The sequence below is a fragment of the Trachinotus anak genome, unplaced genomic scaffold (genome assembly GCF_046630095.1).
Source record: "Trachinotus anak isolate AG129_WGS33_773 ecotype Australia unplaced genomic scaffold, CSIRO_AGI_Tana_v1 ptg000025l, whole genome shotgun sequence".
Classification (NCBI taxonomy): domain Eukaryota; kingdom Metazoa; phylum Chordata; class Actinopteri; order Carangiformes; family Carangidae; genus Trachinotus; species Trachinotus anak.
The window spans coordinates 17,132,746-17,159,510 of NW_027273876.1; the positions used below are offsets into that span (position 1 = coordinate 17,132,746).

Here is a 26,765-nt window from a genome sequence, read left to right on the forward strand (position 1 = left end):
TATTCCCATCAGCCTTAGCTGTGCACTGTATAAATGCTAATTGCCTAATGTTATCATGTTAAGACCTCTCGAATAAGATTGCGAACATTAACATTAACATTATACCAGTTAAACGCTATGTTATCATTTCATTGTGAGGATGTTAAGATGTTATTCAGTGCACCACAGTGCCTTAGTACAGCCTCAGAACTGCTGGCAAACAAATTTATTCAAGGTAATGATGCCAAACACTGTGGCGTATTTAAGGTAGTAAAAAAGAACGCTTCTCTGCAGAGCCTCATTTATGTCCAAGAGACATCCATGATGAATGGCAATGTTATGCAACACACACATTAATGTTCCACCTGACTTACACAAACTGAAGCACATTTTCAGCACACTCTGGTTGTGCGTTACAGGCAGAGTGTATGTATGTTGTGCACCTGTCTATGTAGACTATGTATTACAATCATGATAATGCGTACTTAAAATAAGACTGAAAAACTGTGGCAATGACTTCAGATCAAGTTTTTGTTGGTCAATCGTTTTTCGCTATGTTTTCTGCTACCTCAAGATAGCAATATGATGCCAATGTGCCTGACCACACCCCTTTTTAAACTTGCAGTAAGTAACCTCTGCCGCTAGGGGTTTCTCAATCAAAACAATAACAAAAGACGCCGTTGGGTGAGTCATGAAATAGTGTGGGATCATGGGAGTTGTTGTAGTCACCACCATTGCACAAGCTTCTCCTGGTTTGGATTTCTTCATTGTCTTAAAATGCGGCTTAAAACGGAATAAAAGTAAATTTTGAGTTCTGGCTAGAACGACGCTTTTTTATTGAAAAATATTCCGGGGAACCACAACGCTGACACATGAGCATAAGGGATATTAAATCATTGAATGTCGACCAAATGAAGGTTGGGATGCTTGGAAATTGCTAGAAACATCTGGGGTAATGTAAGTACATAACTCAAAAAATATATAGCATAAGTCTTGTCATTTGTAGACAAGGGGGGAAAGTATTATTAAATAACTTTAAGACTAGCATACCCATGAGTGTGTATTTGTTATTTAAACAACATGGGTGCTGGAGTGGAAAATGAGAATTGTGTTGGTCTGAAACTGCCAAAGACAGTTGCATTTCGCATTGCACCACTTTGCACCGCATGCAAATTAGGGCCCATAACCTTCTTTTAAATTAATTACATCCCTATTTTTATTTATAGTATGTACTATGAATTACATATGAAAGAACTGTGGATAAAAAAAGGAAGTTGTGGGATCTTATGTGACTTGAGGAAAGACATGCACACACGTGCTGTTTCCTAACAAGGACGTGTAAATGAGTAAAGACACGTGAACACATTTGCGCCAATTTACACAGCCGTGCTCATTTCCATGCATGCAAAGGAACAGTTTCATGTCCTCACATATGGCACATGCAAATGTCTTCCCATCTGGTTCTGAGACAAACATGTTTCTTTTCCGTTGTTGTGCTGTTCAATACATCTAGGCATCGATCCAAATGACCACAAGTATGATATCACTAATATAATGATTTGGCAAGTGCTGGTATCTAGTTTCTGGGTCAGTCCTTTCAGTGAGTCATCTACAAGATCCAGACTGTGCCATCTTTGTCATGACTGTACTGAAATGCCATCAGTCCATAACTCTGTCTCCACTAATCCCCAAATGTGACAACAGAGGGGAGGCAGAAGGTGACGGGACCTGGCCGGAGACTGTTGGCATGTCTCATTCTCCAAAGTCTTTAAAGCACAAAATATAAACAAAGTTTTTTGTTCAAGGATGACAGTGTGACTTATCAGAAGCAACTTTGTGGTGCTTCTCAAAAGTCTCATACCAAGTCCCAGACCAAAATAATAACTCTATACCCACTTCATACCAAAGAAAAAAGTATTTCTCTGCTGTTGGGGCTAAATAAATGTAAATTCTGTTCTGTTCTGTCATTGTAGCTGAATATTTAAGTGTTAGGAGTGATATTAAAATGTTAACACAGCTCTTGTTTTTGTTGTTAATTTTATGTTTCATTTTTGGGTGCCTGAAAAAGCTTAATGCTAATGCCACATTTTTTATTTTAGTATTTATATTAGTATGGACATCAGAATAATGATACACATGTTCCACTTTTAATTATGGTTTTAATATAACCAAAAGGGGGGAAATGTAAAACCACAAAACTACAGGCACAAACAGCAGAAAAAATATGCTGTAGATACCACTCCTTGTCTGCAGGTGGCGTACATTTGAAGCATAACTGTAGCAATGTTAGTTTCCTTTCGTATAGGTAATGCAGGTTGGGATGTTTAGAACTGTTAATTGTGGTAATATCAGTTTTCAAGCTGCCAGTACATCCAATGCTAACAAGATCATGACAGCTGTCATTCATTCCTGCCCTAAGATTTTCTATTGATATCCATGTACGATGGCAGTTCACTCCAAATTTCTGTCTGGTTTGGTCCCTTTTCCTCTAGCACTAGCATTAAAAGTAAAATTACCACAACCCAATCAGTCGAGGCAGATGGCTGCCCATCCTGGGCCTGGTTCTGTTGAAAGGGAGGTTTTCCTCCCCGCTGTCGCCAGTACTTTCTCACTGTGGGAACTGTTGGGTTTCTCTCTATAATATTGTAACTTAATTGACCTTACACTGTAAAGTACTTTGAGATAATGTATTTGATGCTATACAAATCCAACTGAATTGAATTCAAATTGAAATTAATTTAGCATACTCAGGCTCCCCATAGGAAACACCTTTTCCAATTTGGACACAGCAAGGCAAAAATATCAACTATGCATACAAGAAATTTGCTAAAAGAAATGTATGTGGCAATAAAATTGAACACATTTATGCTCCGAAGGGGATTAAACCCTTTGATTTTTATGAACACGTGACCTTTCCTCTAGTATCAAATATAGGATAAAATATATCATATTTTTAGTCCAAATACTAATCATAGCAAAATGATCAGTATTTCATCAGCATCAAAGTTCATTCTTGACCTTGGAAACATTTAACTGCTATTTTTATTCCAGCCTCAAGATGCACTTACAAGCATTTCCAGAGGATTAAACCATATCATATAGTCAGTGGATAAACTGTCATGGAGATGGATCCACTATGGATATGCTAGCTCTGCACTACTTTTCAACCTAAATACTTCAGACCTGCTTTATAGTGATAAAGAGAAACATTTAAGATTACCAGTCTAAAGTTGACTTTCAGCTTCAGCTTTAAGATAATAAATGTATCGCTCCTCATTCAACTCACTAGCAGGAAGCTCTGAACAGATCATAACAGAGGTTATCATCCAGTGTTACAGAACGCATCGTAGTAATTAGTAATAGAAAATAGTAATAGAAAGTAATAGAACATACTTTTGATTGGAACATTTGTATGAGGCTGCTACATCACATGAGCTTATTTCATCACAGTAACTCACTTGATGAGCTCAACAAAATTAATGAGATTGGTGAGCCGGTCTCTTACTACACTGTTTCTCCATTCTTGGAAAAAAAAAAGATGAGAGGCCGTGTCGAAGATTGTTCTCCATATGCAAATGAGCCCTGTATATAGTCTTCATTCCAGTCAAATTGGAGAATAATGACTAACAGAGGGAAAAGGGAGCAATAGCCACATGGTCTTGCCAGTCAGTTGAGGATACTCATGAGAGGGAGGGCCAAAACTCTGAATGACTCACATGCTGGAATCAGGCTTTCAATGTCCTATCACAGGATAAGTCCAACAGCTCCTCTCCAGCCTTACCAGTATGGCCACTTGTTTTGGCAGCTGGGGCAAAGGGATCCCACATCCAGTCCCAGACATCAGTGTTCATATCGGAGAAGTATGAGCTGAAGTGCTCGCTCAGTGCAGTGAGGTGAGAAGCGCCTACCTCTCTCACAATAGCCACAGACAGGTGGTCGGTCAGTTGGGGGAACATGTCTGTTACTCTACCTTGTATCGTTCTTCTCCACAGCTCTGTTTTCTTCATGAAGCAGGTGATTTGTTGCTGACTTCATAGCTACTGTGAATAGGAAGGTTGAGGCTGTTGAGTGAGATATGCCAATTTGGCGACGCCCTCCCGAGTCAGAAAAAAACTCTTCGATGTCATCTCACTGTGTTGCTCGAACACCCGCTGCAGAACTTAACCACGAGAGAGCCATCGCACTTCAGAGCGATAAAACAGTGCGTCATGCTCAGCATCCATCTCCCTACAAAGATGTCCAAACATACGTGACTGCAGTGCCCTTAACTTCACAAAATTAACTGCAGTAACAGCTGTGTTAAAAACGGAGTGAAGTTGTAAATCCATACCTTTGGATGTCAGTGTCTGCCTATGCAACATACAGTGTGCATCCATACAACCCCCACTTTTTCGGCCTGTCATCACTGCCGCACTATCCGTAAAAATGGCCACACATTTTTCCCTGCTCACTCCTGCTTAAGTAATCAAAGCATCCAGGAGTCTGAATATTTCCTCACCCGCACCACCTTCCAGTACAGAAAGTCTTCCAAAATGTTGGACAGCTAACGAAAACAAGTAACTGAGCCTCACTAGCAGTGTCTGTTGATTTGTCCAACTGACTAGAAAATTTCTCACGGGAACGCAATCTATCCAGTAGTTGTGACTGAATGTCAGCTGAGAGCTCTTCAGTTTTACTCTTCAGAGTGTCATGTGAAAGAGGTACAGCGTTTGGTTTATTAGCTGCCTCTGTCCCAAGCATAACTTCACACATTTCAGTTCTTGTGCAATTGTGTGTATGGCTTCGTACTCTTAGCAATAAGAGGCCATTTGTGCTTTCTCTGAAGTTATTACCACGTTCACCATCTGTGTTTTCTGGCGGGTGCATTCTTCCCTCTTTCGACAGATAAATTCTTTGGTTTTGCCAGAATATTGTAGGTGCTTTGCAATCAGATGGCGCTTTGCCTTGGCACGGCTTCGTTCGCTAGCACCTGAAGGCACATGACGCATTTTGGTCTCTCATTGTTTTCAGTAAAACCAAACTCGAATTAATGTTTTCATGTTTTCTCACTTTATTTAGTTTGGGCTTAGCTCCTCTCGATGATGTGGACTGACTCAAATATTTCTCCATGCTAGCCAGTTGGCTAATAAGCAAAGCTAAGCAGCAGCAGGAACGGAACTTTGCATTCTGAGTGAAGTGAGTGGCTCATGACAGATTGACATGAGTGATACCACATTTTCTATAGACCCAAAGTTAACTTGGGTGGGAGTGATGGACACAATATGTTTGTTTTATTAGTGCAAATGGTCCTATCTGTAGCTGTGCATTTCTTTAATGAAACAGCACAATTTTATAATATGTAGTTAATTTGCACTGATCCCCTGTCTTATGGACCCCACTTTGAGAACCACTGCTTTAGAAAACAATGGAGTGCAAAAACTATAAGTTATCTGCTATTGAGCTGAAATGTTGAACAACCGGATGTTTAAGCAGCACTGATGCATTATACTCCTCTCAGTGCTACAGGGCAGGAAACAGCAGTTATATAATGATAACAGCTCAACAAAAAGGTCACTGATTAAAATTAAAAAATGGTAAATACCTCAGCTGTGAGATGAGATATTTCACCATATTTCTCTGACATAGAGTGATAATGCATTACCTTTGCTTTTCTCATTAGTAATTTCCAATATGATGCTTATTACTTATTTTGCCTTTGAACTCCTATAGTTAAGCTTTCTCTCGACTGAGGTGCCCTACCTGTGTATGGGGGGTGGGCAGGGGGGGCTGTTATGTCTTATTTGTTCTGTTTTTATCGCTGTGAGTCACTGTGACCTGATAATTCAAATTGATGGCACAGGGGCAGAAACGAAGATCCAAACACAATCAAATTACCCATAGTCTTAATGTGACGGCCAGCTGGCCCAGGATCCACACTCCGATCACACCCTTATAATCACAGACCCACTTCTCTAACTTCAAGGTTGTTTTCATAACCACAAAGAAACAACAGTGACACAGGGAAAAAAAGAATTACGAAAAAAGGCTATGCTTGGCTTTCGTATGTGAATGGGTTACAGGTAGTGACTTTGGAGGTCAAAAATGAGGTTAGCATATTGTTCAGAATGCCAGCTGGTTTTCTATTCAAAACCAAACACAGTTGTTTATATAATCTTTCTTTATTCCAGCCTACCTGAGGTGTTTAAACGAGCATACATAATGAAAATTGTTATATAACTTGGGCATTAACAGCCTCTCTTCAACAGAAAACAGGGCCAGCAGCACCACATGTGTAACTCAGCAGGTCAATTTTACCTACTGGAAGCCTGTGTGTGTGTGTGTGTGTGTGTGTGTGTGTGCGTGTGTGTGGGTGGGTGGGTGGATGACAGAGGCATAAGGGAGGTATTTGAATGTAAAATGGGTCAGATTATGTCTGTGTTTGTGTGTATATGTGTCTGTGTGCGTACAATATCTGGGGAACTTATTACATAGCAAGCCATGGTAAGTGCTCAGGTTACAGTAAGCAGTGCCCTAGTTCAGCTGCACCCAGCGGTGTTATAGGCCAAAGACCTTTGTGCACACTGCACAAGTTAGCACACACACACTTGTTTTGACATCCAATGGTTGTTCACCACAAGCTCATGGTATCAGAAATATGCTAAATTCACCCTTGTTGTTTGTTTTGACTTGTGTATTTATTTTGTCATAATTGTAACCACCAAAAAGGAACAAATGTAGTGTTCTGTCAGGGACATAACGTTTTGAAACCGACTGACGATGCTGTGAGTTAATTGGTAAAATATCTTTGACCAAACAGACAGTTAAGTTGGGGAGCTGATGTTGTTAGCAATTGCTAACGTCCATCTGTGAGCGACAACTCCAGCAACTTTTGGACAAACTTTAGCTACTTTCTATGGCAAGCAGATTTAATGTTTAATGGCTAAATTTGACTATCCGGAATGAACATTACAGATATCAGCAACTTAATTTTGACAAGTCAAAATGACAGTTAGAGATATCTGTAATTCAGTTTTGACTAGGCAGAATTAAAGTTAAAGATATATATGTAATTTTGATACGTCAGAACTGTTTTGCGTATTTGCCCAGCAAAGACATCATTTGAACAGTGACAGCAGAAGAAATGGCAGTTGTTGTGGATACAATAGTTAAATATGATAGAAAATGCTGTGAAAAAAACAAGTTTATAATCAAGGAATTTGTGGGGAACGAGAGCTTCGTTAACTTGAGAGTTGTTGTTGTTGATAATAAATCCATTTGAGCTTTTCTTGCTGCCAGTTCACGTCTTGCACAGGCTGCAGCACTAAAAACCCTGTCAAATACAAAATCTTCGTCTTCAGGCTGCTCAAACATGGCTTTAAACCTGTATGAAATCCAAGCTGCTCCCACCTAAGGCAAGCCCCTCCTCCTACTTGCCGTAACCTCGAACATAATTACAGATATCTCTAAGCCTAGTTCAAGATATCTGTAATTAAATTTTGACTAGGCAGAATGAATGTTAAAGATATCTCTGATTGGGATACCTCTAATCAAAATTAACTGAATTAAAATTACCTAGAATGAGAAACCACATACACATGAATGGAAAAAGTGACGACATTTGTCCTAGGAAGAATAACGCTGTGGATATCTGAAATGACAATTGTGCATAGGAAGAATGTCATTGTGGATATCTGAAATGCAGACGTTGACTAGGAAGAATTGAATTATGGATATTTGCAGTACATATCCAGACTAGCTATTAAATGTTAAAAGGGCTTACCATAACTTTCCATGGAAGAGAGTCACCAGCAGCGGTTAAAGCGGATCAGAATAATTTGTTACTGCTTATGCACGAAGTTGGATTGGTCACTATTTCAAACACTATTTCAACAACATCAGAAACAGATAAATGTGTAAATGACAACAGCTTTATTGGAAATGTGGCTGTATTAAAATACTGTATATGTGAACAGAGAGAATAGGAGAGAAGCAAATAGATAAAGAGCTGAAACCAGCTGATACTAGGCAGAATGATAATACAACACGATGATGTCAGTTGTTTATGTCCTCAATTTTGCCCATTGACCATGCAGAGTCCAGCCAATAGTTTTTGACCTAGTCTCATTCAAAAATGGGTTGGGGGAGCCTTCTATCAATGCCTGGCTATACAGTGTGACACATGGGTGTATTTAGAACTGAATATTGAGGTCTAAGATGGCGCCTGTTTTATTGAATCTCAAAATATCACAAAAAAGTTTTGCTGAGGTGAAAAAGTGGGTGTATCATTATCACGTGATTTAAACTTCACTGAAGAGATGAAAAAAAGTGGCAGATGAAAAAACAGATGGAGCAATTAGAACAGTGGTCCTCAAATTAATACCTGAAGTAAACAGAAATGCCTGTTTTCCATTTTTTCCATTGCATGTTCTCTGCATTTTATTCGACATTTGAGGTTTGACTGTTTTAGTTACTTCATCTTAATGTGCCCTGTTCTTCTGCCACAGTTTGATGAGCGGGAAAATAGCACCACCCTTCCTAATATTTATATAACATTAGTGAATGGAAATACACATTAATTTACATTTTTCTACTCTGAATTTCTTGAAATTTGGTGAAAGTTGATGCTACATTTGGATGGAAATACATCTATTAACACATGTGGGAACTGGGAAAACTTGACAACAAGGGTTAGTAGCAGCTCTGTGTCCTGTTCTCCAAATACATTCATGGTGTGATCTTTTTCCAGGTAATAGCGCCACACCACAGAAGTTGACAGCAGGTCTCTTGACAACATACAACACTTGCTTTCAAAATGTTGGAAACACCCAGAGGCTTAAACTGTAGGCACTGTGTCAACAAATATGTCCACAAACTGTTATCCCTTCTTTAATTTTTTTTGTCTTAAATATACATAATACCACAATAATGTTTACTTCCTTATCAAAATTGAGAAGAATTAATATTTTCTTGCTCATTTCTTGCTACAGTAATCAAACTTGCACTCCAGAGTCTTCACATGAGGTCATATCCATGCGGTCATACTGTTGACATCAGTAACAACCAGGTGATGGTGGAGCAGCCAGACAGTGCAGCATTAACAAGGCTGTGTGGTGCCAAGGTCATGTTCCCTCACAGTACCTGATCAGTCTGACTTCAGTGTCTTCTGCTGTTTTGTCAGAAACATGTGAAAAATGATTGTAGAATATCAAGTACACTAAAATCTGTCTGGTCTGAGTTTAAAACATGGCATCATGGTCGATGACAAAGTGGAAACCATGGCAACAGTGTGAAACAGTCCACCAAGTTTGGCACTAAATCCCAGTCCACCTGAACTCGTTGATAATCTAGAGCCTGGAGACAAATTTGGAACTGTTACACCCTCAGAGATGTTCCCTGCTTCTCGCCAAGTACATGCTGGGATAGGCTCCAGCTTCACGCAACACTAAACAGGAAAAGCAGTTGTGAAAATTGACAGATTTTGGTTATGAAATGCAGTGTTTGTGTCAAACAGAGCCAGAATCCTGTCATCTGAACGTGTTACAGCATTAACCTGCTGTGTGTGTGTCTATGTGTGTGTTTTTCAGGTGATTACTTTGGCATCCTGATGGATGAGAAGGTGACGGGCTTTCCCTTCAACATCATAGAGAACCCGATGTACTGGGGCAGCACTGCTAACTACCTTGGCCTGGCACTCATGTAAGAGTGTGTGTGTGTTTGTGTGTAATGAGTGTATCTTTGGTTGGCAAAAGAGTGAATCAAATTTAAGGTTCCTGCAGAGGTCTGAGATTGGCTATAAAAATCACAACAGCAAGTTATTTTTGCCAGGTACATCATGAACCATTACTTGAAGAGCAATTAACACATAAAGTGAAGACATTCAGAATCAGCATGGATAACAAACGGTGACCTGCAAAAGAAAAATGTTTTCAAGTTGAAAAATCATTTCCCTCTTGAAAAAGGAGGGGAGTTGAAAACTTATACGTGTGCCTCATTGCTATGACAACCGTGACCACATTGCTTGGAGCCCGGCGTGCGTAGTTGCTAGGCGAGCGCTCCAGGGTTGATGAGCCCATCCGCCAATAAAAGCTATTAGCCCCCCATTCTTCTTCACACCGAGCTACGTGCACTCCATTCCTAAAATATACTCTCTCTCCATATAGTCCTTTTTGTTGTGACCAATTTTGCCCCATTTTCTCTCTGCTCTGAATTTAATTCATATTCAGCCCCTGTATCATGTGTGTCCCAGGCCTATTCTCCCTCCATCTCTCTCTCTCACCTGTTTCCCTCAAGTTACCTCTATATTTAACTAACCCTCTGTTGTTGTGTCTTTTGAGTCACAGTAGCAGCCTCTGCCTCAACCTGCTCTGCAGTCTTCACTTTCCATTCCTTTGTCCCTTTGTGTTACTGTCTTCGGCAATCTACAGCAATCTAATGAACTGAGGCAGATGTTCTGATGTGTTTGCATGTGTCTACTGCAGTGAACATGCACAGACAATCTAACTGGAGGGACACAGGTCAAGGACAGGACAATAACCACAAGACACACAAGGGAAGATCCTTCAAAATAAAACAGGAAATAAAACCAAAAAGCCCAAACATAAAATGTCCGTCAGAGCAAATCATGACACTGGAGCTTTCATCCATACTGCACCACAGAGTTTACTCACAGACGGAGTTTGTTCAGTTGTTATGGAGTTCTCTTTAGGACTTCTCATCCATGCTGACTAAAAGCAGCTATAAGCAATTTCAGTCAGCAGCAGCTTGTAATGGAAAATCAACCAAATCAGATAATGATGTGATGGATCCAGCAGCTTTGTTGTGATAAGGGGAACTGAAGCCAAGCTTATTTTGTGGTGGCTGTTGCTCAGGAGGTAGAGCGGGTTGTCCTCAAATCAGAATGTTGGTGGTCGGCTCCCTGGCCCCTCCAGTTCGTATGTCAAGAATGTCGGAAAAGAAACTGAAGCCCAGCTTGCCTCTAATGGCAATTTTTTTCCATCAGTGTATGGGTGTGTGTGTGTTGTAGTAGTGCTGTATGTGTAGAAAAATACACTCTGTTAAACGCACAATATGTAACTTCTGCCACTAGGGGTCTCTCAATCAAAACAATAACAAAAGATGGCGTTGGGTGACATCATGAAATAGCATGGGAACATGGGAGTTGTTGTCTCCTCCACCATTGCCATATGCTTCTCCCAGTTTGGATTTCTTCAGTGTCAGTCATTCAGGAGGTTTTTACCTGGAGGCGAATTATCTACAGAGGTCTCCTCCTCTCCAAGAGAAACAGACACAGTGATTATAACTGTTAAAAGCACTGAAAGCAGTTCTACATTTAAAGTCAGTGTTTTGCTGTGGCTGTATGGCGGTCACAGGACATCAGGGAAGGGTTGGGAGTTTAAACTGCTAATCTAACTATCTAACTGCAGTGTGTCCAAACTTTTGACTGGTACTGTAATTTTCAACCTTGGAAACAGATGTTGTAAAAGTATTACCCTTGATTTTATATATATATATATATATATATATATATATATATATTATACTGTATGTATAATGTTACACTGATGCTTGTGAAGTGCATGTGCACTTTTATGTGCATGCAAGCAGAAAACAAGATACAAAGTATACAGGTATTTGTTCATAACTCACTGCTCTACAATGCAACTAGAGGTCAAAAACTCAGCAGGAGACCTTTAATTTATGCATATCTAAATTCACTTTTATACATAGATCAAATATGTAAGGACCAAATTTTTTAAAAGTGAAAGAAAATCTTCTCAGAATCATATCATATCATATCATATTAAGAAATATTACTGAGTAATCCTTAACAAAATATCATATATACACTTATTTGATTATTAACAGTCTTGAAATTTGTATTGCTGTTTTATTGGTCGCTCTGACAACAGAGCTTGGTGATTATTCTTATTTCCTTTTCTCTGTTGTACTTCAGATACGTTAACTTTAATGTAAAAGCCTTAAAACCCTCAAGAACATTCTTCGCTGTGACTGAGAGCACTTCAGTGGTTCTGAAGGATCTCACATCCTCAGAACCACTGAACTTCAGAACAGGGGGAGGGGAGAAAAACTACCACACAGACACTCACACACACCCCTCACCCTCTTCCAGTCCCCTTCATGTGCCAGCCCGTGTATGTCCCACTTACTCTGTGGCCTGGACAGGAGATTAGCTGACACACATTAGCAGATGCACTTAGACTAATACATGAACACGAGCTAGACTCGTGCTGCTAAATAAATAAGATGGGAGCAAAAATTGCTGCATGATGCAATTCCTTGTGTTCATGTATCATGTGTTTTTGCATGGGTCGCCACTCCAGAAAAAGGGCTGTGGCACCAAACAGGAGGAATGGTCCTGAAGTAATCCCCTGTTTTCCAAACTGTCAGCACTGTATTTAGATGAATAGATATCATGTTTACTCTTGACAGTTTAACATTTACTGACAAATATGACTCACTGCAGAAACTTTGCACTTTTCATGCAACGATAGACGTACTTATGGTTTAAGAAAGCAGGTTATGGGAGAAAATGGAAAAACTCTGTTTGCAAGTAAAAGTATTGCTTCTTAAAAAGCAGCAGTCAGCTGTACAACTTTGGACTGAAACATTCAGACATAATGCACATCTGGCTAAACCCCAATCCATGATATCAAATCAAGGCTGAAAAAGGGAACATCTGCTCTCTTTGCACATCTGTATGACTCTTGTGAATTCACAATAGGAAAATTAAGGCGACCCTGTGGAGTTTTTGACCACTATTTGTGCAATGGAGGAATAGTTTTATATGTTGGTCCCCATTTTCTTTGTTCGCATGTACACGCACAAGAATGTAAATGCATTAGCATGTAGGTGACACAGTATACATTCCTGTTACTTGTTTCACATTATTCCACTGACAAACAGATGCTGTAATGCACCAAGAAACATGACTTTGGAAACGTGTTTCTGGCCACCTATGTAAGGCCAATGTACACGTTCTTTTCGCTCTGTTTTTGGTCTCTACCAATTCCTGAGCTAAATATCTGGCTCTTTAACTGAGAAATGCTTCACTTTGTCAACCAGCTTGTCTCTAACTGTGTCTGTTTGCTGTTTGCCGCTAAGCAGGTTGTGTGCAGTGAGTTTTTTTCTATTGAAAACAGCTGCCTGCTGGGGCCAAAAACAATACTACTGTAAAGGGAATATCTATCTACATTTTGAAATATTTTATCTGCAAAAAATGGTAAAAGTATTAAGCATAAGCTTCAAAAGTATTGTTGTGGTTAGAAGTTACAAGATTTCAGCCCTGCTTGATTTAGCAACACCTGTCACCTGTTACTGCCAGGTGTGGCAGATGTAATAATACAGGTTACAGTTCCATTTCAAACAATCTGTATATGGATAGAGTGCAGCAAACTCTCCTTATGCTGCACTCTGTCATAAATGCAACAGTAAAAGAGAACATCACACCCAAACAAGAATGATTCATTATGTCATGTTATTTTAATACAGAAGAACAAAGAAGACAGTCAACATTGTTGTGCGGTTAATACTGAACTCATGATTGTATTTTGCATGTGCATCTGCCTTTGTCTTCATCATCATTTACTTAATCCCTTATGTGCGGGTGTGCAGTATAAATACTGCACATCAATAGCTGGCTCTGCCACCAATGATGATGCTGTACTCAGCTACTTCAACTACTTGCCTGTTACTGCAACTACTTGTCTGTTTGCTCTTTTTTCTCACATATTGAGAAAACCCCCTCCAGTCCACTCCACAGTGGGACAGTTCATTTGTTTTAACACCATAACATTGGCAGAGTGATGAACAGTGTGGGGAATGCTGCCCTTCAGTTATATCATGGAATATTATCATGTGTTGAGCTTGCGGGATGGAGCCATATCTTTGAGTGAGAGAACAACAGTGCTCTGACTTTTAAAAGGTCACTCTCAGCTCCGGGCAAAAGATTGCTGCTCCACTCTCAGCTCTGCACGACCCTGTTGCTATTCAGCTGTGGCATATACAGTATGTGGATAGTGTAACAGCAGAGAGCCTAAAACAGTAAGACAGTTTTACAGACAAAGAATATATTCATGGCTATATCATAAATATGTTCTTTGCATAGCTCCTGTGGTCCAAACATGATAGAATTTGTGTTCTTGTTTTGCGTCACCGAAACATAAAAGAGAATCATATAATTATATAACAACAGTAGATCTCTGCTTCCACTTATGGAAAGTTTTAGAATTAAATTTGTAAAAGTACTTTCAGTCTTCAAAGCTCCACAGAGCTGTGCTCCTCATATCTCTGCCACAATTTAGTCAATTTTTTCTTGTTTCCTCTTTCAAGCTGGAGCTTTTTGTTACGACTGTATACAGTGGCTTCAGAAAGTATTCAGACCCCTCCCACACTTTATTGAAATCTCTCATTTATAAAAGAATTCAGACCCTTTGCTGTGGCACTCCAAATTGTGGCCAGATCCATCCTCTTTGCTCTAGTCATCCTTGTACATCACAAGGATGACTAGAGCAAAGAGGTCTAGGACATGATCGGGGTCCACCTGTGGAAAATTGACAGTGGCCCTTTGGTCAGGGTATGAATCCATTTGTCAGTCTAACAGAGATTCAAAAGAAAACCTTCTCCAAACAGTGACCCGAAAGACGGCAAAGACAACACTGGGGTGGCTTCAGGACAAGTTTCTGACTGTCTATAAGAGGCAAGGCCAAAGCCCAGACTTGAACCTTATAGCAGTTCAGACACTTTCTATCCAATCTGATGGAGCGTGAGAGGATCTGCCAGGAAGAATGAAGCCCCAGTCCAGAAGTGCAAATCTTGTAGAGGCTTGTATGACAGATTTCAGTTTTTGATTTTTAACAAATTTGTAAAAAACTCTAAAAACATGCTTCACTTTGTCATTATGGGCTATTGAGTGTAGATTGATGGCAAAAATGTTGTCCATTTACAATTAAATCTACAAAAATCTACAACATAATAAAGTGTGAAAAAAACAAAGGGGTCTAAATACTTTCTGAAACCACTGTCTATGCAGAATGAAATGTGTTTTTTAAACTTGCTTTCATACATGTCATCAATTTAAAAAATGGCCTGTCAAAAGTTTTAGGATACCCCTATTTTTGTTGAAAATTTATGTATTTTAATGTCTTGTTTCACTCTGAAATTAAAGTACAGAACAAATAAATTGGAGAGAAAAAAGGAATCATGGAATCTGTTGGTTTAACTAAATGTAATCTCTTCAACTAATACAACAGCCACTCAAGGGCACACACTCATGGTGCTCTCTCTACAATGGAAATCAACTATTGTTTTGAAAGTTTATAGAGTACATAGAAAGTTCCCACCCCCTTCTGTCCAATCCATCCTGAACCACCTCTCTGCACTATGCAGAATTTAGTATTTCACTATTCCATCACATCTAACTCATTAAATAACATGTCAATTGCACATCCAAGATGAAGCCCGGGACACTTTCCACATTTGTGATGAAATTATGCCAAACACCAGGCATTTTTAAATTTCACCTATACAAGGTTTTAAATTGTCTGTGTTTGTACCTTTTTCAAATTTAATTTTGCAGAACACTTTAAAAACCATATTAAAACTCTGACATCTCAGATTCTCCTCTGTCTTAGCATCCTCTTCCACCACCTCCACATGTCTGTCTAACCTTCCATTTGTGATTTCCAGTCAAATAGAAAGTTCTGTGTGGATTTCTCTGTCATTAAGACTGACTCAGTTAATCCCTCTGTAGCTGTACATGCCCTGAGTCCTTTTGCTCACATATATAAACCTGCAGTATATGTCAGTGTTTTCATAGTAAATTAGAAGTAGCTGTCATCTCCCAGCTATACGTTAGACGACAGAGAATGTTATCTGCTCCCAATGGCCTCATTTGTTCAAAGGTTATTCCAATTACTGATATTATAGAAAATTCTAGCCCGAGTTGAAATTTCTTGCAAAACATGACACATGCTCTTTATGTTCCCCTGTACTCTCTAATCAGGCTGGAAAGTGCATAAGTAGTTGTATTTAGATCTTTTATGCAGCAGTGTAGCACTGCCTTTGTGAAACACTGCTCTCCATCTCTTCCACTCCACACCCACTCCCCTTCTGCAGCCTTCATCCTTAACTCCAGAGCTTTATATTTACCTTCAGAGTAACCAGTCACAACACAAAAGATGGAGCATCTTTCTTGTGAAGAGTGTTTGAAATCTGGGAACCTTGACTTGACTTGACTCATATGCAGGCACAGCAGGGAGCTGTTTTAAACAAAAAATATTGTATATAATAAAACAACCCCACTGTACACTCCCTGTCCAGGCCTAAACAGCAAGCAGGCAAAGTTAGCAACTAGCTGGTGAACATAGTGCAGCATTTAGCAGATATTTCCCTAAAGCTGAGCTAAACGGAGAGGAATGAATTTTGGACTTGCATTCATCAGGTGGCCAGTCACTGTTTTTTATAGCTTGTTATAATGCCCCCTAAGTAGCCATAACTCAGTTAGTACAGCTTTGAGTAAAAATATGACCACCACAGTCCCGCTTTAAAATCTTAGTATGGAGTGGAAGTATCTGTATGTAGAGTATGTAAGACAAAGTATCAAAAGTAAAAGTTCTCAGATTGACCCCAGTCAGTGTCATCATCATTCAGACAATATTATTCTTTTATTATTGCTGATGCATTACTGTGTGTTAATTTTAACTGCCTAACTACTTAATTTAATGTAATCCATTCAAGATGCATGTATGTTTTGTATGTAAAACTGTAATCTGCAGATTAATTAAAGCCGTCAAGCTGTTTAAAACTAGTCTCTCATGTGGTGTACTGTCATAGTTATGAGCTCAAATAAATTACTGTTAAAAACCATTCACTTTTATTAACAGCGATTAATTAATTACTGGTGATGTTACTATTTCACACACATGGGGAGAAATCTGTCATTCCCTCTTATTGTTGTGTGTGTATGTTGGAACTTTAGTGATTTCCCCAGAGAGCAGGTTGGGTCATCTGAGACAACAGTGAATCACAGCACGCTGTGCACACACAGCCTGTCTGCTGCTTGATAGATGAGTTTGAATGCATGTTATTAGCCCAGTTTCAGCAGAGCTTCCGTCGCTCAGTCTAAAACGTCACAATATGACCTTATAGAAGGCAATAATGGAAAGAAATATGTTTTGCCTGTAATGTAGTTTACGAGACCAGGCACACATCAACTTAAAAAGTTAAGGTAGGGTCATGTGCCTCATGAGTAAAATGTGTTGTTCAGATTATCTAACATGATGTTAAAATAGGTCACTGGCATCTGTTTGAGGCATCTAATAGAAAAAGATGTTGAGAGAATGTCTTGAAACAAAGCAGTAATAGTCAATAATTTTATATTATCATTTACTGATAAACTGAAACTGCAATCAAAAACCAACAAAATTTGTTAAGCCTTTGTCCTTGGTGTGTTAAGAGTTGCATCCTCTAACAGTGGAACACAGTTTGTTGCATCAAACAGCAATTTCACATATTTTTACATTTGTGGTTTTGAGTGAAATAGCTTTCCCAATAGCTATTGGATTGATTGCCATGAAATTTGGCACAGACATAATGTTTTTCCTCAGGATCAATTGTAGTTACCGTGGTGGTCCCTTAAGTTTTCCCGTAGTGCCATCATGAAGTCAACATTTCACTTTGACCAAATACTGTACACCTGCAATGCAATACTAATTATGTTCCCATCCGCCTCAGTTCTACTTTTCAGTTTAGTGTAAAACTAAACTAAAGTTGTGAACATGGTAAACATACATGCTAAACATCAGCATGTTAGCATTGTTATTGTGCAGTGTTGTTTGCATTGTTTACGATTGATTGTAAGTGATAGTCCAAACAATTAAGCATTGAAAAAAAATTGTTTGCTTACTAATCGATAAGAAAAATAATCCTTAGTTGTGCCCTACATTTGTCATATTGAGATTTTAAATATCAGAAAAGTATTATCATGAACTTCATAAACCTTTTTTATTTCCTTATGTTTTCAAATTTTGTATCTATACAATCATTCTTAATCAAGTGGGGCACTAACTGACACTGACTGAGTAGCTAGTGAATTTTTTTTTTTTTCTCCAGCTGCCCAATGTCTTTGTCCAAATACTTACTGCCAGCATATGAGCAACTGCAGTCTGATTTATACAGAGAGTACACATGGAACACACAAACACACATATTCATATGTATAGACACAGATTTACATACAGATTTAGATAATGGAATGCAGACTGAGAATTACAGATGTGTGCGAGTGTAACATCAGCTTTCATTTATTCAGAAGCTAGCACCATACTGACAGATGTCCTTACTGAAGATCATAATGTGAGCATCATCTTAAATCATTTAATAGTGAAATTTCAAAAAGTGTCCCTTCTTCACAGTGTGAAGAGGACACCAAAAGGATAGTACACAAAAAGATTTGTGCCATGAATTACTGTCAGGAAAGGACAAATTGGATCTGAAGAAGAAGAAAGGAAAAAATTGACATTCGATTCTAGTCCAGGGGAGTGCTCTGTTAAATGAGGATAATGTTCCTGTTTGGCACAAGCAAGTCAGCTGACAGCCTGACCAATTTTAGCTCCGTCATTTGTAATTATGATAGTTTGTTATATAGGTCAGTGGTAAATATAGATTACCACACAAGGTGTACTCTGACTCATCATCATGTCAGATTTATGTGTCACAATCAGTGGGTCTCACTGAGGCCAGTTTGGCATGTCAGCTTTGAAGGCAACGAAAGCTGTGAATCAAATGTAATCACAGCTGTTACTGAACTGACAGAAGTCTAAAGTCACGAGAGAGCTGCTCAAAGACTCAACAGTTTTCTTACCATCTTCCTGCCAATACACAGTGGACTGAAATGGATGAGAGACTATATGTACATACATATACATTTTACCCATAATTGCTGAAGTTAACAAAACCAAAGAAAAAGTACTGACCTCGAATTTTAAATCTGTGAACAGAAAGCTCCCAGTGTGTGCCCGTACAGCAGTCCCATTTTGTGTAGCTCCTGTGATCTCCACTAAGGTCAAAAGCAGTTAAAAAATTGAAAGAAATGATTTTTGGAACCCACAGGTAGTACAAAACCTTTCATCACTTCTCGTGGCTTGGCCTGGTTCATGTTTTTTGCAGGTAGCAAAATAATTGAAGTCACCGCATTCGAAATGTGAACATAAAGTCAGGGTGATTTCATATTAGGCTATTACAATTGTAGACAACATCCAGAGTGGTGTCTTGCATATAGTTTTGGGGTATGTACAAGCAACTGTTTTTTGGGGGGAATTTCAGAGTAACTGTAGTTTGGCATTCCAGTTAAATAATGTGGGGAAAAATTATGTAGAAACTGGATTTTCAAATATGGTAGTCCCCAGATTATGACTCCCAATGCCTTTGGCATTCCCCTAACTCTTCATCTAGCATTACCAGCAGGTCATAATGGTTCATTTAGCTTGCAGAATATCTCACAATCTAATAGGCGAAGAGTTTGTGCAGAGATTCATGGTCCCTAGATGCTGTATGTCTACAGCCACCATGAGGTTTACATTAGTGGTTTTGAGTACAAATGTGTCAGCAGCTGTTAGATAGATTACCATGGCATTTGGTACGCGTATTCATGTTCATCATAAAATAAATTGTAATAACTGTTCCATCCAGTGCCATCATCAAGTTAGATGTGAAAATTTCATACTTTGGTTTATGACCAAATACCTGATAATATAATGACATTCCCAGCCATATTTTGTATTTAGTGAGGTTAATTGAAGATGGTGTGAACAAGTGCTGTTTCTGAATGGTACATCATCGGTCTGATTGAGATAGACCCGTATGGACCAAAAATAGTGGACTGACCAAATCATCAACTGACGTTGCCGGCCATAAAGCCATGCTACGAGCTAACTAAAAATCTTTTCTCATGGCACTCCTCAAAACATCTACTTTTTCTCTGAATATCTCTTCCAAAGCATAATTTCCATGAAACCTAAAACATAAATTCAGTATGAAAATTACAGTACAAGTTGTTTTTCAAATGCAATTGTTATAGAATCACAGGAAGATATTCAAAGTTGGTTTGTTGTGGTCTTGCCTTTATACTTTTTTTTCTTACTGTCCTTTAAATACTCCAGAAAAGCACTGAATTTGACTTCCCTTTTTTCTTTGTACTGGTGCCTCCGTTACTGTCTGTTTAACTAGGTCAGAGTGGACAGTTTTATAAGCCTCATCAGCAAGTCTTGATGCCCCACAATGTGCTGTCGCTCTGACACATTTGATTATGCTTCTTTCTTTACCTTAATGATAAGTATTGCAATGATAAGCTTTAAATGGTGGTGTGGCAACAAATTTAACTGTCACCCACAGAGTATGCTGAACATGTAATATGTAAATACAGTGATGATGATCAGAAGAAAGCTCTTTGGTACTCACCCTGCTGCACTACATGCATGGGCTATTAGTCCAGCAGTTGCAGGTTTTTTACTTGATAATGCCCACTCCATTACCTCCATCATGCAGGCCTATCTGTGCGTCTGTAAGAGTGTGTGTTTTTTTATGTTTTTTTTTTTTGTTTTTTTTTTTTTAAATCTGTGTCACTGTGCCACATACTGATCAAATATATGTAGGTCAGTAGGTTGTGTGTGTGTTTATTTTTCTCCTCAAGGATGAACTACAGGAATAACATTTTTAAATGGTCTTATTTATTTTTCTTAAAATATCTTTGAGTTATTTATCACTGACTATATTATCAAACAATCACTTCTTTAAAAACCCTTAATTTAAAAAAACCTAAATTAATAATTAGATTCAATCCATGTCAAATTCAGATCAGATTTGCATTTTATTTTTTATATTCTTTTTTTATACTATATTTTGAATGCGAGACAAAAAGGTACTGATTTTTAATTTGAATCCAAATTCTGCTGCCATTGTTCTGTTGGGCCCTTTCCATGTATTTCTCTACCTCTCTTGCTCATCACCATTACACACTTCACAATTATTTGACACAGAATGAGAGGCCTGAATTGAACTCTCCCCTGTGAAGTGCTCTAAACATTCAATACATACTGAGCTCCACACAAAATATTTAACCTTAACCCATCTGCCTTTGTCTGTTCTTTTTTCTTTCTCCCTCCTTCTCCAGTGGTGCCAGTCCTGTTGGACTTGTCCTGACTGCCATTGTAGCTGTGGCTTACAAGGTGGCATTAAGATTCGAGGGGTAAGTCTTTCTTTCCTGTTTATGTGCAATGACAATAATTCAATAACATGCATTTGGTTAATCACTTGTGTACAACCCAGAATGCCACATTCAGACATAGCTAGGGTGACAATTGACAACATATAGTGTGTAGTGTGAAGGAAAAGTTGCCCCTGACCATCTGTCAATTTAGAACATATAGATTTTCAGCACAAGCAGGCTCCCATTCACATATGACAAAAATAGTGGGGGACCTAAAATCGTTCCCTGTGGAACTCCCAGTTATGATTGACTCTGGGTTGATAAACCAGTCTCCCTTAACTCCACATATCTGTCTCGCCAAACACCAGAGCTCTTCACAGGCACTCTCAGTCAATCCAGGACCACATTTTACTTAGTCTAATCAGGTCTGGAAAGAGTGCCATTCTGTTGCTAAAGATCTGAGGGCTGTGTATCAATATACCCTTGGCCTAAATAATACTTGTCATTTCCTTAGCCACATTTATGTGTCTTCATTTGCCAGATTACAAATCTGATTGCAATATGTCTTGGGTTTTCTGAGTTACATATAAATCAGTGTATGCCAAGAGCGTGTATAAGAACAGTTGTCAATAACCATAACTTTCTGCAAACTGCTTTGCCAATTTTTTTATTTTGTTGACTGACTGAGTGATAATGTTACACCATTGGTCGGCCAGGCGAGTGTTAGAGTTTCCCTATTCTGAGTAAGAATATTTTCTGTTATGTCATCAGGGGTTGTTAACAGGCAGTGAACTTAGCACCTTTGTCAATAGATTTACTCTTCAGACTCCTTTAACAGTTTTCTTTTTCAAAGAAGCACCAAGTGACAAATCTAGCAACTTTTTGGACAAAGCTTACTCTCTGTAGAAGAGTCACCAGAACTGCCCCAAGTATGAGGTAGGGCTTCCATAGGTAGCTGATATGGATGTGAATGGGCTTCTAACTTTCTCTCTGAGTGATCATTTTACAAGTTAATATAGCCAAAATCACAGCATAACCATTGACTTAGCTTATGTGTATGGTGATTCGGTCAGACAATGTCACGTCTATTAAATGTGGATTTTGGCAGTGCAGGGCAGCAGACTACTGGTTAACATGTAATCTTAATGGGTTCTGCTTCAGTCACTACTTCATACTTGTGCCATTGTCTGACAACAGAAACAGAAAAAACGAAAATGAGAACATCTTTATTGGCTGTATTAAAATACTGAGCACAGAGAGTAGGAGAGAAGCAAACAGATAGAGGACTAAATCCTGCTGTCGCTAGGCAGAATTAAAATACGACGCACTGATGTCATGAATATGCTGATTGGAATTTTATTTCATCTAGCGACATTTAGCAACTATTTGAGCAGGCATTAGCTACTTTCCATTGGAATAGTTGTTTACAGCAGTTCCACAACAGTTTTCAACTACGTCTTAAATTTTGCATGTTGGCCATACATGGTCCAGACATATATGAATGATGGGAGAAAGTATAAATGATTCAGACACTAATGTTCTATTGTAACTACTGTAAAACTAGAGCCCATCCATTTCTAATTCCGCTGTGGTCAAGACACAGTCGGTATGCAGGTTTCCTATCTACACAGGTAAATGGGGACACGTCACTCAAACACAAGTTAATGAGGCCACCTAGGTAGGATAATAAGGCACCATTCTATTCCCACCGCTCTTCCTCCTCTCTTGTGTTTTCATCTGTAACGTCATCGCCATTCATTAGTTCTGCAAAAAGCTGAGATGGGCAAAAAAGAGGGATCAAAAGATGTGGTCTGATTGTTTTTTCACAGTAAAAGTCTTTTTTCTTTCTCACATCCTTCTCCTCCTGCTCATCCATGACAATTATGAAATACAATTATGACCTAAAAACCAAAAAAATGAGCGACCTACTTCTGGACATCGGTCCCCACATACACATGCATACAAAAATAGACACACCCACAGAAATACACAAACCTGCTGTTAATGCATAAGCCAGTGACAAATGAAGCAGAGCTTGGCATAGAAATAGCTGAGACGTTAACTGTTCAAGCCATCGTGTGTGTGTCTCATCTTCAGAGCAGGTGAATATGTTTGTATGTACAGATGTTTACTGTGCAGCTGTCCTTTGTCCATGTGTGTGTGGAACCTGTCATACAACAGCAAGACAAATTATGATTCAAATGTGCAAACCACTGACACAACAATGGACCACAGATGCACATGACTGTACATAAATACACTATACTTTGTTACAACTTGTTATATTGAAATCTCCATAATAAGAACACAACAAAATGTTCACCTGAATAGTGGAAAATGGTGGAAACTGGTAAACTGATTAGGTCACAAGATGACTGACCTAAATTTATAAACTGAACCACAGTCACAGGAAATTTACAAGTCAGGATACCAGTCAGCAAATTACATCTGACGAGGCCCTTTTATCATTTCTTGTCTGGTCCCTGAGGGTTATTTTGGTTGTTTTATTCACGTCTTCTCACCCATATTTCTGCTGCTACGTAAATCACCCAGTGTTTGCAGGAAAAGTTTCAGCTCCCTCTGTCTAGCTGAGTCTTTCAGACTGGGCTCATTCGCCCAACGAGTGAAAAGAAAAAGTCACATTTGAAAAGGAAAAGAGAGTTTAGCCTCTGCAGTGTCGGAAGCATGCTTTTCTGAAAATGTCACATATTAACACATGCTGTGAATGTGAGCGCAGGTGAATATGTCACTGCAGTGATTTCCAACAGCGCCGATCCACAATTGTCTCATTTAGCCCGAACCTGTGAATTGAAGGAAAGGTGGTTGCCAGATTTTACCACACACTGTGACTGGGAAAAGATTCATTTTCTATATTTATCTTTTGCCTCTGGCAAAGGTTCTGAATGATCTCATTTAGTTAAACTATGTGAGAGTTGCAAGGTGTCCAGTTGGATATTACCTCACACAGTGACTTGAATGTGTAAAAGCACCCGTGGGGATAGATGCAGGAACCACGCAGTGAATGGAAGCTTTTTCAGCTTTTTCAGCTCATAATCCCTTATGATACATAGTGAGATGCAAACTGGGACCAGATAATGATTTTTATACCCTTCCCATCTACTATTAAATCCATAAAATACACCTAAAGGCGGCAAACAGGGTTGCTTCTGGCCATTTTGGTGCTTAAGGCTTAACATCTTCAAGTGCCTTTATGAGGACTGATTTTTTCATAGCCAGTAATATTTATATACTATTTACTTAAACTTACCTCAACCTGTAGACTGTGCCTGAGTCAGGGTCCCTGCTAATTATCAGTATCTGACTTTCAGGTTGGGCTGTCCAGACCAGATTTTGTGATCCATTTTGATTATTATTAGTTTTTTGCTTTTTTTTACAACATGGGAGCACAACAATTAGTAAAGCTATTTTAGATTTTTTAAAAATCTAACCTGCATCAATGCTTTTCTTTAATGTCTTCCAATTATATTTTGTATAGTGTCATATAGTATTTTGTATATTACAGATGTAGGATGTCAGCTTAAATCTGTCATTACAGAAATGTTTGTGCAGGATTTAGACAGACTCTTCAACTTCAACATAATCAAAATATTAAAAATAACAATCCACAATTATTTCAGTGCTTAGCACACCTTGGACACCGTGAATGTATACAGAGAGGGCCAGTTTATGGATTCTTATGATGTTCCACCAGCACACTGATGCAGCAGCCAATCAGGATTTGTCCTGGTATGCCTGATACCCAGTCCCACTATAGCACAGGAGAAGGGGAGGGACCAAAGAGTGTATTTTCTTGATTCTTACAAGGTGGACACCCCGACTTCCAGGTAATAAGCTGCCACTTTTTTGTTTGGAGTATGAATGTGACAGTTGGCCAGTTCTTACACAAGTGCCCCTTAAAATCTCCTGCACACTCTCTTTCTCCAAACTCCTTTAATTACACCTCAGGAACAGAGCTGCTATTTGCTGGGGCAGCTGTGATTTTGATATGGGGGTCAATGGTGCAAAACTGTGTGTGCATTCGAGTGCAACAGGGTGGAGGAACATGCAGAGACACAAGGCATCTTCCTATCATACACACACATACATATTCAAACTGCCTCACGGTTCAGCACACACACACACACACATGCTCCTGGCACAGAGTGGTACGGCAATCCAGTCTCTGATTTATTGTCCCATTATATGTTTGTTCTGCTGTATTTACAGACCATTCACTGAACAGATCTATCAGGAGAGGAGTCAGCGCTGCAAATAATCGCTTCCCAGACACTTCCTGCTCCTGGTGTGGCTGAAGATTCCCATCCTGTCATGTGGATAGACAGATGGACTGATCGACAGACAAACTTTTCAGCAGCCTTCATCACTAATGCACCTCCAGCACTGATGTAAAGGAAACTGCTGCTCCAAGTGTTCCTCTTCTAATTTAGTTTAAACTCATGTCATGAGTGTTAAAGCTTTATGATGTATTTCTGAACCTATGGCACATTAGACTGAAGATGTCAAATGACAGGATTAGTTTGATATTTTAGACATGAGAATATTCATACCACTCTCATATCTTAAAGAGTCTGAAAGCATAGGGAAGCAGCCAATTCCCTAAATGTTTTTTCACCAGTTCATCACTGCCACAAGTTCTCAATTGATTACAAAAACTAGAATTCATATATATTCATTATAATACAAATATTAAACCCTGCATGATGAGTGCTTTTAATTTGATTCTGTAACTGTTTGTAAAGTGACAAAATCCTGGATGAACTGGTGTGAGTGAAGATGTCATTGTGTCCTTCACAGCAGGACAAAAAATAAAAAATAAAAAGAATTGAGGGTCATCAAGACCTCAGCTGGAACAACCACGTCCAGAGTAAAATTATAGTTGTGTTTTTGTTCTACAAAAGCAGTCTTAAACACCAGTAGCCTTCAACTCTGCCATTGTTGTTGTAACCACAGATTTGATGTAATACACTGTTATTCAGTGTTATTCACTAATGTTCACTAATGTTATATATGACACGAACCCATTTAAATGACAGAAAAGCTATACCAACACTGGTTTTATACTGTACCTATGCAAGCCCTTCCAAACTGAATAACACACACTGTTTGGTGATGTGCTGTATATTGATGTGATATTTTTTATGTAATAAAAGAATGAGCCACAATGCAAAGCACTTGTTCTTTGTATCTCAAGAAATCAAGATGACTAATGGGATCACTTCAGGCAGCACTTTGCATATCTGCCTCTTGGATGCAGATGTGTGGGAGGGCATGATTATCCTTACCTTGAATGAGTCAGGAAGATTAGGACAGTTCCACTTCTCTGATTGCAGCAAACATTAACATTACTGTAACAACCAATTACTAATGCATCTCCTGTTATAATCCATTTGATTGGTTTTTTGACTATTTGTGTACAAAGTAGCCTGTATTCTAAAATTTAAGCCATAATTCAAGAAAATTGGTGTATTTTACTTTTCATTTCAAAGTTATGTAAAATTCATTTGAACATTTCATTTTGTGACTTAAAAACCATAAAGTTTGACTTGACATTCTTTTTAGGAAC

At 38.8% G+C, this 26,765-nt stretch overlaps 1 protein-coding gene across 3 annotated transcripts in view; it reads left to right on the forward strand.

The window, feature by feature from the left end:
* Nucleotides 1–26,370, forward strand: part of pemt (phosphatidylethanolamine N-methyltransferase) — a 72,944-nt gene extending 46,574 nt beyond the window's left edge. For all 3 annotated transcript variants that reach the window (XM_071462971.1, XM_071462972.1, XM_071462974.1), the window contains 3 exons: nucleotides 9,543–9,654; nucleotides 21,146–21,220; nucleotides 25,409–26,370. In XM_071462971.1, the coding sequence (XP_071319072.1) occupies nucleotides 9,543–9,654; nucleotides 21,146–21,220; nucleotides 25,409–25,457 (236 nt within the window). In that variant the 3' untranslated portion in view covers nucleotides 25,458–26,370. The remainder of the gene's footprint in view (nucleotides 1–9,542; nucleotides 9,655–21,145; nucleotides 21,221–25,408) is intronic.
* The last annotated feature ends 395 nt before the right edge of the window (nucleotides 26,371–26,765 follow it).